At 39.0% G+C, this 16,661-nt stretch overlaps 1 protein-coding gene across 1 annotated transcript in view; it reads left to right on the forward strand.

Annotated features, from left to right (window-relative positions):
* Positions 1–16,661, forward strand: part of LOC124594660 — a 146,735-nt gene that overhangs the window by 11,681 nt on the left and 118,393 nt on the right. Inside the window, exon 2 of the mRNA XM_047133029.1 lies at positions 9,849–9,970. Coding sequence (XP_046988985.1) covers positions 9,849–9,970 — 122 coding nt within the window. The remainder of the gene's footprint in view (positions 1–9,848; positions 9,971–16,661) is intronic.

Here is a 16,661-nt window from a genome sequence, read left to right on the forward strand (position 1 = left end):
TTCAACAATTTAATAATTAAAAGAATAACATTTGTTTTGACCTTCTATTTGGAATAGTATGGAAGTACAGTGTACCGAACGTAAAAATCACCCATAATTAAGTATGTGAGATAAAAATCAGTATTCACTCCACTACATATTTCATAATTTTTAAATTTTTTTCATGTAGATGTTACAATATACTAATTATTTGGCTGAAGTTTCATTCCAATATCTATTGAAGTTTTTGAGTTATTAAATTCCAAAATATTACTAAAAACTACAGGCTATGATGTCTAGGTCCCCCAAATAGCTTTCACAATGAAATCCTATCTTGAAATCTGACAGAAAATCCAAAGAGTTTCTGGTCATGTCTAAAGTATACTAGTGTCAAGACACAATCAATACCTTCACTCTGTGATACCAGTGGTAAAATTATTGATGACAGCACCATTGAAGTGCAGTTATTAAACACAGATTTCCAAAATTCCTTCACCAAACAAGACAAAGTATTTATTCCAGAATTCAAATCAAGAACAAATGCCAGTATGAGTAACTTATAAGTAGATCCTCAGAGCAGTGAAACAACTTAAACCACTTAATAAAAGGAAGTATTCTGGTCCAGGTAGCATACCAGTAAGGTTACTTTCAGGTACGCTGATACAATAGCCCCATACATAGTAATCATATATTACTGCTTGCTTTACGAAAGGTCCACGCCAAAAGACTGGAAATTTGCACAGGTCACACCAGTATTCAAGAAAGGAAATAGGAGCAATTCTTTGAATCACAGGAACAAGTCACTAACATTGATTTGCAGTAGTATTTTGAAACATATACAAGGTGTACAACTTTTCTTCCACCATATTTTCCCCAACATTTGAGGCTTTAATGAAACAAATTGGCTACACATGTATCAGTCAAAGTATTCTCCATGTCTGGCCACTACTTTCTCCCATCTTTTGGGCAGTGTGTGAATCCCATGTCGAAAAAATTGTTCATCTTTTGAAGCAATCCACGAATCAATTCAATTTGTGACTTCTTCATGAGATCAGAAGTGTTGGTCAGCCAGGCAATGTGCCAAAAACAGGTGATAATCAGAGAGAGCAATGTCTGGAGAATAAGGCGGGTGGGGTAGGACTTCCCATTTTAACATTTCCAAGTACGTTTTGACCTCTTTTTCAACGTGGGGTCGCACATTGTCGTGCTGCAAAATCACTTTGTCATGCCTATCGCTGTATTGCGGCCATTTGTCTTTTAATGCTCTGCTCAAATGCATTAGTTGCATTCGATAATGAGCACCTGCAATTGTTTCGCTTTGTTTTAACACCTCATAGTACATGACGCCGAGCTGGTCCCACCAAATGCAGAGCCTGATCTTGGAGCTGTGAATATTTGGTTTGGCCGTTGACGTTTAAACATGGCTGGGATGTCCCCATGATTTTTCCATTTAGGGTTATCATAATGAACCCATTTTTTGTCCCCAGTCACAATGTTATGCAGAAATCTCTTCCATTTTTGCCTCTGAAGCAACTGTTCACAAACACACAAATGCCATTGAACGTCTCTTGGTTTCAGCTCACACGGGACCCAAGTTCCTTCTTTGTGAATCATACCCATAGCCCTGAGACGTTTTGAAATGGCTTGCTATGTCACTCCCACTAGTCGTGCCAATTCTTCTTGAGTGTGATGCGAGTCTTCACTCAGCAATGGCGCCAACTCTGCTTCTTCTGAAAACATTCTCTCTTCCACCACTGTGTCGGTCTATGACGTTAAAATCACCATTCTTGAAGCGTTGAAACCACTCACGACACATTCTTTCACTAGTAGCGTCCTTCCCATACGTACTTGAGAGCATTTAATGAGACTCAGCCACTGTTTTCTCCATTTTGAAACAAAACAGTAACACCTTCCACAAATGAGAAGAATTAGGCTCATAAACTGACATTTTCAATCAAGAACAGCTTTATGATTCAGACACAAATCGACGAATATTTGAATGAGGTTGTGTTGATGAATGTCCAAGCTGACTGCCTGTTGTCTATGATCTGTTTCTTTTGGCCACTACATACCATGTCACCACTTATAGGCAAACGGTGGAAGAAAAGTAGTGCATCTTGTACTATGTTCAAACATTATAAATTGATTCCATATTTCAAGACTTCCAGAAGACTTTTGATACCATTCCTCACAAGAGATTTTTAATCAAACTGAATGCTTGTGGAGTATCGCTTCAGTTGTGTGATGGGGTCCATGGTTTCCTGTCAGGAGGGTCAGAGTACATATTAATCGATGGAAAATCGTCAAGTAAAACAGAAGTGATATCTGGCATTCTCCAAGGAAATGTTTTTGGACATCTGCTCTTCCTAATGTACATAAATGATTTAGGAGATAATCTGAGCAGCCCTCTTGGACTGTTTGTAGATGATGCTGTCTTTTACAGTCTAGTAAAGTCATAAGAAGATCAAAATCAATTGAAAAATGATTTACACATGATATCTGAGTGGTGTGAAAAGTGGCAGTTCTTTCTCAGTAAGGAAAAGTGTGAGGTCATCCACGAGTACAAAAAGATATCTGTTAAATTTTGGTTACATGATAATAACACGAATTTAAATTCTGTCAATTCGACTAAGTAACTAGGAACTATTGCTACAAACAGCTTAATTTGGAATGATGATGTAGATAATGTTATGGGGAAGGTAAATAAGAGACTACGCTTTATTGTCAGAATACTTAGAAGATGCAACACATCTACTAAAGAGACTGCATACACTAAGCTTATTCATTCTCTGCTAGAGTATGAGGATAAGGTTGGTGGACGACATTGGTAAAGTTCAATGAAGGGCGTCTGCTTTTGTTTATCATGAATTAGGAGAGAGAGTTTCACAGATATGATATTCCAGTGGGGATGCCAATCATTAAAACAAAGATGTTTTCCATTGCCACAAGTTCTGTTCATGAAATTTCAATAACCAGCTTTCTCCTCTGAATGTTAAAATATTTTATCATCACCGACCTTCATGGGGAGAAATGATCGTCGTAATGAAGTAAGAGAAATCAGAGCTCGTAGAGAAAGACCTAAGTGTTCATTTTCAGTGTGCTGTTAGAGAGTAGGGCAGCAAAGAAATAGTTTGAAGGTGGTTTAAAGAATCATCTGCCAGGCATGTAAGTGTGAACTTCAGAGTAGTCAATATATATATAAAAAGAAAGATGCTGTGACTTACCAAATGAGAAAGCGCTGGTAGATAGACACAATAAAAATACACAAACACACGCACAAATTTCAAGCTTTCGCAACCCGAGGTTGCTTCATCTTTCTCGTTTGGTAAGTCACAGCATCTTTGTTTTTTATATATATTTTTTCCCACATGAAATGTTTCCCTCTATTATATTCACTACAGAGTAGTCATGTAGATGAAGACACCTTTAGTGGGCAGTAGCACGTCCTCAGCATACAGTAAAGTTGAGGGTACAGTTTTCTGGAGCTCTCTTGTGACTATTGATGACTGTGATGACGAGGAGAGCTGAGAGAGCAGAATTCTGATGTAACTCTACAGAAACAGGAAAATCATCTGAGAGTCCAGCCGCTAACTGTATTTTCTCTTTAGGTCATAACAGACCAGTCTGAACTTCCTACTGATTCTTAAGGTTCTCTATGTTCTTTCTGGTCAAGCCGAATTAACACATGTGGCACTCAGTCAAAGGACATTTTGAGGTCAAGGAAGGCAAGATTTAAGTACCTTGACTTCTCACAGTGTTTTTCAATAAACAAGTGAGCAGAATGCTTATTATGTGTCCTCCCACAGCCTCTCACAAATCCATATTGATTGGTGATGAGACTGACAATTTGTCAGATCCATTTACTGATTAATGTGTTTAAAGACATTTGTCATGTGAGAAGATGTATATTGAATGCTAAGTGCTAGATTCAGCTAGGCTACACTTCTGTGTCCAAGCTGGAACTGTTATATTGTGTGTCCAATCAACTGGAATCCTGCCCTTTTCACTAATTTTGTTGAAGAAACCTGTCTGCCATTCATTTGAATCCCAATTCTTTCATTTCTGTAGCTCTGCAGGTAGATCATCAGGTTCCACTTATTTGTCGTTTTCAAGACACAAAGGAATTAATGACATTAGCTGCTAGTGGACACTGATTAAATCAATGGGGAAAATTGAAAATTTGTGGTGGACTGGATTTCAAACCTGGGTCTGCTGCTTACTGGCAAATGCAGTGACCAATGCACCATATGGACACAGTGGTCATTGCAACTACATGAGCTACCTTATCACACCTCCCATGAGACCCAACTTCTCAAATTACCCACATACTGCTGATCTTGTGCCCTTGCCCATTATTCTCATTACTCTTATCATTTCACCAGTTCTGTTAAAAGTTTGAGCCTGGTGTGCATCTGCGTAGAACTGACAAATTGGTCACCTTAATTATATAAGTGGTGTCTGTTCTTTCAGACTTGTCTGAGTTCAGACATGTTCGAAAGAAAAGGCACCACATACATGCTGATCTGTCAGAACATTATGACCACCTACCTAACAGCCAGTCTGTCCACCTTTGCCACAGATAACAGTGGCAATGTGTCCTGACATTGAAGGAGTAAGGCCTTGGTAGGTCACTGGAGGGAGTTGGCACCACATCAGCACGCACAAGTCACATAATGCCCGTAAATTCCAGGGAGGAGGCGATGAGCTGATCAATCGCATCCCAGATGTGTTCAATCATGTTCAGATCTGGTGAGTTGGAGGGCGAGCACATCAACTGGAACTCACCACTGTGTCACCCAAACCACTCCATCACTCTCCTGGCTTTGTGACATGTCACATTATTTTGTTGAAAAATGCCAGTACTGTCAGGAAACAGGATCATCATGAAGGGGTGTATGTGGTTTGCAACCAGTGTATGATACTCCTTGGCCATCATGGTGCCTTGCACGAGCTCTACTGGATCCTTGGATGCCCAAGCGAATGTTCCCCGGAGCATAATGGAGCTACAGCCAGCTTGTTTCCCTTCCACAGTTCAGGTGGCAAGGAACTGTTTTCCTGGAAGCTGACGGATTCGTGTCCTCCTATCGGGGTGATGAAGAAATTATTGGGATTCATCAGACCATGCAACACTCTGCCACTGCACCAACATCCAGTGCCAGTGGTCAAGTGGCCATTTCAGTCATAGTTGCTGATGTTATGGTGTTAACATTGGTACATGCATGGGTCGTTGGCTGTGGAGCCTCATTGTTAGGAGTGTTTGGTGCACTTGTACTCTGCCCAGCACTAAAATCTGATGCTATTTCTGCCAAAGTTCGTTGCCTGTCCTGTTTTACCAGCCCACCCAGACTATGACATCCGACATCTGTAATGACGGGGGGCTGCCCAACCCCACAACATCTGGAAGTGGTTTCACTTTGGTTTCACCATGTCTTGAAGACACTCACTACAGCTCTCCTCAAACATCCAACAATTATGTAGTTCTCAAAATGCTCATGCTGATCCTCTGGTCCATCACAATTTACTCTCAGTCCAACTCAGATAGGTCACACAGCTTGCCCATTCTACACACAGACAGCACGTTCACTGATATTACATGCATCGCGTGTGCGTGTCTGACCGGCAGTCGTTCCTCACCAGGTGGCATTGCCATCATCTGGATGGTATTATATCAATAGCAGGTAGGTGGTCATAATGTTCTGGCTGATCAGTGTATAATTAAGGTGAGGATGGCTTATTGATCACTTCAATGCAGATGCACATCATGCTCAAACTCTTATGGGAATAAGCGAAATCCCATGAGTAATGAGGAAAATGTGCAAGGGGCACTACATCAGTAGTGTGTGGATAAGTTGAGAATTCATTTGACAGGAGGTGTGCTACAATAGTCTGTGCAATTGCGATGACCACTGTGTCCGTATGACACAGTGGTTGGTGCATCTGCCTAATAAGCAGGAGACCTGTGTTCAAGTTTTCATGTTTCCCCATTGATTCAAAACAATGTCTACTGGCAGCTAAAGTCTTTCATTTGTTTGTGTCTTGATTTATAGTGGCTGCAAGATCAAAATGGTGTCTGTTCTTTTGGACATGTTTGAAAGAGTAGACATCACATACAGGGTGATTCAGAGGGAATGTCACATAATTTGTGAGGTGACTCTACAAGTGAAAATAAACCAAAAAAAGTCCTATTACTATGTGTCTGATTTTCAATTGTTATGGAACTGGAACAGGTTGAAGACTGACACATCCTTGCATGATTATGAAGACAAGTGTGAATATTACTTACTGGAATGCTGTCATATATTGGGGAACCCCAACACCCCTTGTAGAATGGATCAGTCATCTGTCTCACCATTATTCTGTCCACCACAGCGCATACACAACATTTTGGTAAGTGATATTCACACTTGTCTTCATGTCCATTCATGAATCTGGGTATTCTTCAACCTGCTCCAGTTCCATAATGATAGAAAATTGGACACATGTTCATAGGACTTTTTTGGTTTATTTTCACTTGTAGGATCACCTCACAAATTATGTGACATGCATCCTGAATCACCCTGTATATATATAAGGGTGTTCAAAAAGAAACAAGCTGGAGGCATAATTACAGAAACCAGTACCTGTATGTTAGAAGTATTGACGCTGGCTGTTGAGACACTTGTCTCAGTGTGACACAACACTTGTCTCAGTGAATGGCTGTCTCATAAAATTCCCAGGGCTGTGATGTTAACCAGTTCCACACGTACAGCTGGACATCATCATCCGAGGTGAAGGTTATGCTGATGTTTTTCTTTGACCAAGATGGACCCCTTCTGAGTCACTTCCTGCAGCACGGGATAGCAGTGAATGTCCAGTATTAGTTGCAAACCTCGACCACCCTTTGCCAAGCAATCAAATCAAAACAACCAGGCAATCTCACCCGTGGGGTCATTCTGCTCCACGATAATGCAAAGGCTCATATGGCCAACACAGTCGCGGCACTTCTGAAGAAATTCAAATGGGACATTTTCGGCCACCCTCCATACAGTCCAGACCTCTCTCCCTGTGATTATACCATTTTTGGTCCCCTTAGAAAGGATCTGAGAGGGAAAAAATTCACCTCAGATGACAACATCCATGTGTATGTGTGGAACTGGTTAACATCGCAGCCCCGGGAATTCTATGAGACATCAATACACCACCTTATGTCACAGTGGGACACGTGCCTCAACAGGCTGGGTCAAGACTTCTAAAATACAGGTACTGGTTTTTGTAATTATGCCTCTGGCTTGTTTCTTTTTGAACACCAATTATAATTGAGGTGAGGACAACTAACTGATCATTTCAGTGCAGGAATCCTTGAAATAACCATGAGTAATTAGAATAATGGGCAAGGGGACACTAGATTGGTAGTGTGTGGATAAGTTAAGAATTTGGATCTGATGGGAGGCATGCTAAGGTAATCCATCAGTTGCAACGACCACTGTGTCTGGATGCTGCAGTGATTATCGTATCTGTGTAGTAAGCAGGAGACCGGGTTTGAATCTCAGACCAGGGTACAGTTTTTCAAACTTTCCCCATTGATTGTCACTAACAGCTAATGTCCTTTATGTCTTGATTCATAATGGCTGCGGTATCAAAATGTATATGTTCTGTTGAACTTGTGTGAAAGAACAGACTCCACATATATTTCCATTTTTCATTTTATGCAATGCTTCAACAACCTCATCCGGCTGTTGACACTGGAATTGGAGCAGGTCAGCACCTGTACAAGAACCCATTACACAATAACCGAGCATCAAAGCAATGCATAAAACATAATATGGAAAGGCAACATGACCAATATACTTTTATATGCAGTGTGTTAGGGTTATAAGTGCAGATATTTCTGTTGATGTCTGCAGACAGTGCACTGTATGACATTAAATCAGTATTTACTTCATTTGCAGGCTAATAATTATAGCTAGTATTAGTAGCATGTTTTTATGTTGGTTTGTACTTCCAAGTACAAGTGACACAAGCAAGCCTTTAATGTTTGTAGAATGTAGAGTGTAGTTTATTCAACTCATAACCTACAGTTACAAATCAAAGATTTTTGTACTAGAGATACATCAAAGTACTTAAAAAAATAAGGATATAATAATTAACATATTTAAGCAGGCATTTCTGAATTTCTAGACATGAACAATTTAACAAGTATATATATAACACTTATGGTCATATTGCAGCTTGTAATACAATTTATACAATATATTAACAATTTATTATACAATAAATAATCTTTATTGTTTCTTTTCTTTTCAAAATGCCAAACTGTCCTGCATGAATTCTTCAATTGAATAATAAAATTTTTCCACTAAAGTATTAAATAACAATCTTTTTGTGTGTCAAACTTCAAATTTAACAGATGTGTGTTATTTAATGTATTGTAAATTTTTAAGCCCATGTACAAAGGTGTTTGAGTGTAAAGTTTTAAATTATGTGAGGGAAGTTTGAAACTGTGTCTATGACGAGTACTGTAATTGTGGTTGAAATGAAAATTGTCAAGTGAGTTTTGATTTTTATACATGAAAATACAAATTTCATAGATGTAAAGAGAAGGAATGGTTAGTAATTTTAATTTTTTAAATAATGGGTGACACGATGTTCTTTTTTGGATCAAACACTTTCTTATGATTCTCTTTTGAAGTGTAAGTAATCTTGTGTTGTTCGTAGAGTTTCCCCAGAAAATTATTCCCTATGGAATTATAGTTTCAAAGTAGCTGTGGTAGACTATCTTCTTGGTGTCCACGAAGGTGAAACCAAATAAGACACTCATCGCATAAGCTAGGCTGTTTAGTTTATTTGCTAAGAAGTCTACATGTGCCTTCAAATTTAAATTTTTTTCAAGATTTAGACCTAGAAATTTTACGTAACTTGCTTCAGTCATTTTCTGATCACTGTGCACTATTTTTATGGGAGATGCTGATGATGTTTTAGCACTGAAATGCACTAATTGTGTTTTTGTGACATTGAGTTTTAGTCCATTTTGCTGAAACCATAAACCATAATTCTAGGTTTCCCATTATATTTTCCACACTATGATGAATTTATTGTAAATTGTCATTTTCAGTTAAAACTGAGGTGTCATCTGCGAATAAAATGGAGTGAACATCAGTACTTAATGTAAATCATTTATGTACAGCAGAAAAAGACGTTGTTGTTGTTGTTCTGGTCTTCAGTCCTGAGACTGGTTTGATGCAGCTCTCCATGCTCCTCTATCCTGTGCAAGCTGCTTCATCTCTCAGTACATACTGCAGCCTACATCCTTCTGAATCTGCAGAAAAAGATAAGGCCCTAAAATTGAGCCCCATGGGACCCCTGTACAAATCTTTTTCCAGTCCAAAAATGATTTTTTTTTTCATTTGAAATTAGGATAACTCTGTTTCTTTTCTGACAAATAAGATTTGAATCACTGTAATGCCCTGTCCACAGTCCCATATCTCTTTATCTTTTATTTTCCTCTGGGCAGTATGTCAGGGCTGAAGTGTGCACGGACATAAGATGGATAGTCTATTCTGACAGGCATAGTTCATTTATTAGCATAGTTACGACCATGCAGAGAACATCAGTAATAAATTATGTGATGTGTTTGTGGGAAGACTGTTAGATGCAAAGAAAAAAAAACAACTAACATACTGAAGTGGGTACATATCAAGGTACCAATGATCACTGTGTCCGTACTTATACCCCTGAAACCCTGTATTTCACTAATTAAAAAATGTACCATTGTCATAGGGATTGTCTTATACTTTGACTGAAAAAAGAAAGATGATGATAATTATTAAATAAAAATTTCATAAAACTTCATTTATTTCTTAAAACTGATTTTTTCTCTTTTTCTGTTCTAGAAGTCAGTAAATTCTTCAAAAAGAAATATTGATGTGGTAACTGTAGAACAAAAACCACCTGATGCATCTACACAGGAGATTTTAAATGCATCCTGCTCAAATCGAAAAGAAGATATATTAAGGTTATTATACTGTTGAAAAAGATTGAGTTCATGGATAACATATTTTTGCAACTGTAATCTTTGGGAAGGTTCTTATTTCTGTAGAAAAGTCAAGTATACAGGTAAACCTAGATAATAATTTACTTTTACATAATGCAGTGATTTATAATATTCATGCTGACAGCTTAGGGTGGACAAGGATTATCTGCAGAGGGAAGATGTTGAGTAGCTGAAGAAGGTGCAGTGTTGGTTATAATGACCTTTTTATGAGTCTTAATTATAATTAAAAATGTGTAGAATATGACAGCATCTCTCAAGAGGCAACAGCTTCCGACTGCTGACTGCACATTGCACTGCTGGGTAGCAGATGCTGCGATGTCAGGTTCCCATGTTTCCTGGCTGTACTGAGTATGACTGCCAGCAGTGGCTATAGGGTTGTTAGGCTGCATCATTCTCCTGGGTTTGGAGTCTGTCAGTCTTCTGTTAGTGCCTCACAGGTGCAGAAGTGGCAGGATCCTGGCATGGTACTCTTGGGAAGGCGGCAGAGCACTGAGCTGTCCCAGCTACCCAGAGGCTTAGGTGACAGGCAGAAGCATCTACGTCATTGGTGTGGCATGGAGTAGCACAGGCTCAATGTCACATCACTGCCCAGCTGTTCAATAATGACAGGCTGGTTCAAGCATCCTTAAATAGTGCTTGTCCATGCTGATTTCTGCTGTTTATTGCACTAGTGTGCTGTGCCAAACCATCTTCAATGTGTTGGTGACCTCCAGGCAATCTTAACTGGGTTGGAGTGCTCCTGCAGACTCTGTCATTCATTGGCTGTAAATTTGGACTGTTGCGAAGCTGTTGATCATGCAGTCCCATTTTGGCAGGTCCTGGTTTCGTTGTGATGCTCTTCTGCTGGTTCCAAGACTTGCTTATGACTTAAACCATTCACATTTCTCCCAGCCATGAAGAAAATTTGCCTTTGAATTTTACTGAAATAAGTAGACTAGATATGTACACTTATTTTCACTTCATATTTGTTCCTCCTCTTACGGTATCAAATTGCACATTATTTGCATGACTTCAATAGCACTTATCACTACACAGAGGTCTTTGAACATGATGCACTTTGTCCTTCATGACATTGCTTCTAGTTGATGCCTTTGTGACTGTTTCCAACACATCAGTGTAAGTTTGGCAGGGATGGGATTGGGCTACTTTCTGCTTGAATTGGTAGTAAAAGATTCCAATTAACTGCAAAATCATACAGCTAACTAAGGTTGAAGACCCTATAACTAGTAGTCACTGCTGACATTGCAGTGGTAGTTTTTTACCTGCTCTAACATGTGTTCCCCTGACACACAGCTGTGCTGAGTGGCTAACATTCAATGTAGGGAGATGAGCAGGGTCAGATCTAATGTGTTATGTAGGAGGGTCAGGTTGTCAGTGGATAACATCTCGTGAGGTAGATTATGTACAATGGGCGTTTGAAAAGTCCGTGCAACAATAAAAACTACTTATGTGTTTGCGGTGAACCTTTTTTATTTTTTGACATAGTCTCCTTTTTGACTTATACACTTTGTCCACGCTGTTCTAATTTGTTGATCCCTTCTGAATAATACAGGGTGTATACGACCCGGGACAACCGTAAGATCCGGGAAAAAACCGGAAATTTTTTCATCCGGGAGTAAACCGGGAAAAACCTGGGATGTTTTTAGAATTCCAGGAATTTTTCATTGTTTTAGTTTTCAGTTAAGTTTTTTGTAATTTTGACTGGTAAGAACCGATACTCCAACAAATGATATTACTGTATCCTGCTATTGCAGAATAATACTTCAACAATAAAACATTAACGAGAGAAAAAAACGAAAATAAATTGCAAAGGAAATGTGCCATATACAACAACAACACACAGTGCTCATGCAAGCGTCTGCCAGTTGAAAATGTGTCAAAGGCTTTAGGAAGACTATGCAGTGCTTCATAACAACAAATTGCCTCCATTGAGCATGAAGCCGCAACTGTTTACATTCGATTTCTTTAGCAGTTACGCGCAGTTTGAGTTACGTTTGAGTAGTAGATTCTCCCGCTTCTGGCTACAGGAATGTGGCTGTTGGCTGTGCAAGCAGTTGCAGCAAGCAGCTAGATGCTACCGCGAAATGGTGGCGCCAAATTCATATTCTTGAGGAAAAAACTTGTTTCACAAAGCGCCTAGCATCTAGCGCATGTTTGTCTATCGATTGCTCACATGATTCTGAAACGCTTCCCTGTTGGTTTTTGAACACATTTAAAGTTGATTTCTGAATGAATCATAAGTTGACTTTTGAATGGATGCATAGTATACATGTCTCTGTCAGGAGAATCCTCGTCGCATCTAGAAATAAACTTTCCACAGACAAAAGGGAACGGGGCTATACGAACTGAGGGAGTAAAGCCGAATGAATGAATGTCAATCGCTGTCTGATTATGTGGTTGATTGGGTTTGCGAATGATCAGCATTGTTATAATTACTAGCGAAATCAATAGATTCAGACTACCAGATGGAAATAAACGACTGACAGGAATAACAGGTGAGAAAGATTATGTATTACCTTCTCGGTGTATCCAAGAAAATGAAAATTTGACAGAAAATTTTTGGCCAGATCGCTGCACTAGTAAGGACCAGTAGTACAGTCCCCGGCTAGCAGCCGTGTAAGTTCTATTCTGGAAGTAATGTGGAAAACGTGTTGTTCGAACACGTCTTAATGCCTAACCGGAAAATAATCGCGGGATAACTAAACCTGTGATTCTGACAGGGTTAGTGAAGTTAATCAGGGAACAAATTTTGACAGTGGCAGCAATCACTACGGAATTAGTGATGACAAGATTGTTTATTAGAACGAGGAAGGAGAAGAAACGGGGACATCACACAATTTATGGAAGAATAAGATGATTCCAAATTTATATAAAAATGTCATAATTCTACTTTTCGATCTCATGCTTGAGAGGCTGGTGCGTATGAATGAAATGTGAAACTATTTCCAAACGTAAAACTTTTTGCTTGTAGTAGGCCTAATCGGCATTTGGTATTGGTACTTCATGGAATATATTCTGTCGTGTTATAAAAATGGCCATTTGTGCCAAAACAGTCACATTTATTTGGTGTGTTACAAAATTGCTGCCGTATTAGGAAGGCCTATTTCGTTTTATCTAGCAGGCAGTGACAAAATAGACGTAATAAGTTCGAGAAACCACACCAGTCTTGGGTATTACTCATATTAACAACATTTTCAGTATTAGATAACGACGTTTCGATTTTTCATGTAGCAAAACTTTTGACGAACTTTGATGAGGTAATAGATTCTTTCACAGAAAGGAAAGCACCCCATGTAAAGCTGTAGCAAGATAGAGAGAAAAAAAATACTAGGAGCTAAGGTTTGAAGAAATGTGTAATTTCTTGCTTATGTCTTGTCAGTATTGGTTTTATATATCCTATATTTAATTTTATGTCACACAAAACAGCAAGTTATTAACTAATAGGCAATAAAGAGTTCAGATTTTCTGAAGAGTTCTTGTTCTCTCAATTCCAAATAATTCCATCTGCTATTATATGCGAGATTTTTTTTAAGAGGGGCAGGCTGTCAAACTGGCCGACTGGGTGCAGGACGGCTGGTCCCAGCGGAGGTTCGTGTCCTCCCTCGGGCATGGGTGTATGTGTTTGTCCTCAGGATGATTTAGGTTAAGTAGTGTGTAAGCTTAGGGACTGATGACCATAGCAGTTAAGTCCCATAAGGTTTCACTTACATTTTCCGTGCGACCACTACGGCCGCAGGTTCGAATCCTCCCTCGGGCATGGATGTGTGTGATGTCCTTAGATTAGTTAGGTTTAAGTAGTTCTAAGTTCTAGGGGACTGATGACCTCAGAAGTTAAGTCCCATAGTGCTCAGAGACATTTGAACCATTTTGGGAGCAGGAGGAGCACCACAGGACATTCCAGTTTCCACTCTCCTGAATATAGTTTGGACGTGCGGTAGAAAAATGCTTTATGAAGAGGCATGGCACTGCACTTTGGCATACCTAAGGCCAAATAATATGTCTTACATTTTCTGGAGTACATATGTTTTATGTTTCAGACTTTTCAGAAAGCTGTGTGCTACAAGATGAACATATTTTGAAAATTCGATTTTTTTTTTAGTATTGACCCTGTTCGCAAATGTCATAGATCCGGTGCTGATGCACAGAGCAGTCTGAGTTATAGTGGGTAGTCTCCACGTGACGCGTGTTTACATTTAATGATTTTGCTGTTTCCCCTTCGTTTACTCTCATGTCAAATGAAAACAAAACGGATATCTGTGGCCAGGAGCTATCAAGTGAATTAAAACACATTCACATAGTTACAGAAGGCTGAAATATGTCATTAGTTTCAGATTTTATTTCCTCCTTTCTGACAGTGAAGCGTTGCGGAACAGTGAAGTTATTTTTGTCTGTTTGCTAAAGAAATTTGGCTTTTGTTAACCTTTTCCACAGAGTCAGTCAATGTATTTGAAACGAAATGTTTAATTCAACAGTACTGGCTAGTTTCAAAAAGTGCACATTTTCATTTTCTAGCACATATGGCATTATGCCATAATAAAGAACCAAGCATGATATAATACAGTACTGGTGCTCCAAGAAAATTTACATCCCAAAAACCACACTGAAATGCTTAATATCAGGTCGAGGACATACGTGTGTGCCCTTTAAGTATGCGCTTTAAATGTGCACATTTTAATATGGTTCATGAAATTCCGATGCTCTTGCAGTATCCTCTGATGTCTTGTTTCTTTTATGACATAATGTATGATCTTTTAATGTTTTACATGTAGGTACATACGGGCTTCCTATGCCATTGTAGCTGCACAAGCGTGATGTCGCCTGTTATCTGTGCTCTCTAGCAACTGCTGAAACAAACCTATTTCTAACAGGTCATGGGAAAATATTGCGAATGGTAGTTTGAAAAGCATTACTTTCAAAGTAAATATAGTTTTACGTAAGTTGAACAATGAATTTCTTAAATTACAGAGTGTTTGACTTTCATTTAAAAATCAACTGATGACGAGCCATTTAGAATAATTTCAAACCCTGAAGATCAGACATTTATGTCACTATTAACAATTTTACTGGCACATTTGTGTGATATATCTTACAGTGTAACACGCGCATAAAAGATCAACAGTATATGTGAAAGCTTAGCTTCTCTTGCTGCTCGAGACCAATATTATATGTGGAAACTTTGCTTTTCTTGTAGCAACACTATTTATATTAATTTAAACTATTAACTTTCCCTGTTTGTGTGTTCATGCTACATAACAGTGATGTTGCTGTTGGCTGACTACATCACGTGTCCTATGCTCTGAATATCCGCTGTCATCGGCTGGCGAGATCATGTGACATGAGCTACGAACGGCTTACAAAAGCGCATCGAAATCTCGATTTCAATGATTTGGAAAGGAACATGCGGTGCTTAGCGGAATTCCAATGTATACTTTCATAATACGAAAATACGCAGCGTACATGTTGCTGCACATCATAGATATTTCCAAAACGTGTCTTTTTCCCTGAGTTTCGTTTTCTAAAGTGCCGTGAAATTGTACACCCGCGTATAAAACCATAACCATTCAAAGGATTGATAAGGGAAAATATACTGTCACCGGGAGAAAGTGTATTTTTAACCGGGAAATACGGGAAAAATTCAGGAATTTTTTTTCCTTGTCCTCGTATACACCCTGTAATAGGAATTGTCCAAGTCTGCAAAATAGCTATTAGTTGCTGCAATCACCTCCTCGTTTGAATAAAATCTGTGACCCGCCAGCCATTTCTTGAAATTGGGGAACAAATAGCAGTCTGAGGGATCCAAGTCTGCAGAATAAGGGGATGCGAAACGAGTTGGAATCATATTTCCATAAATTTTGCAACCACAACTACTGAGGTGTGTGCTGGTGCATTGTCGTGATGGAAAAGGACTTTTTGTGGTCCAATTGCTGGCTTTTTTCTTGCAGCTTGGTTTTCAGACGGTCCAATAATGATGAATAATATGCACCTCTAATAGTTTTACCCTTTTCCAGATAGTTGATGAGGATTATCCCTTGCGAATTACAAAAGATAGTCATCATAAACTTTCCAGCCAAAGGAATGGTCTTTACCTTTTTTGGTGCAGATTCTCTCTTGGTAACCCATTGTTTGGATTGTTGTTTGGTCTCAGGAGTACAAGGTTTCATCCACAGTGATGAAACAATGCTTAAAGTCCTGCAAACCATTCTTGCAACACTTCACATGATTCTGTTTCTGGTCATGTGTGAGCAGTTGTGGAACCCATCTTGTGAATAGCCCTCTCATGTCCAAATGTTTATGCAAAATATTATGTACCCATTTATTCAAGATGTCCACAGCACTAGCAATCTCACACACCTTAACTCTTCTGTCATCCAACACCATATCATGGATTTTATCAATTATTTCTGGAGTCGTAACCTCTACAGGGCGTCCAGAACGTTCAGCATCACTTGTGCCCATATGGCCACTCCTAAAATTTTGAAACCACTTATAAACTTTTCTGATTGAAGGTGCAGGCCCACCGTAATGTTTATCAAATTTCTCTTTAGTCTCCTGAGTCATTATGCTTTCCATAAAGTAATGTTTAATCACCACACAAAATTCTTTTTCATCCATTTTTTGACAATCACTCAACTTCCTTGATTCACACGAATGC

Source organism: Schistocerca americana, chromosome 2 (genome assembly GCF_021461395.2).
Source record: "Schistocerca americana isolate TAMUIC-IGC-003095 chromosome 2, iqSchAmer2.1, whole genome shotgun sequence".
NCBI lineage: Eukaryota > Metazoa > Arthropoda > Insecta > Orthoptera > Acrididae > Schistocerca > Schistocerca americana.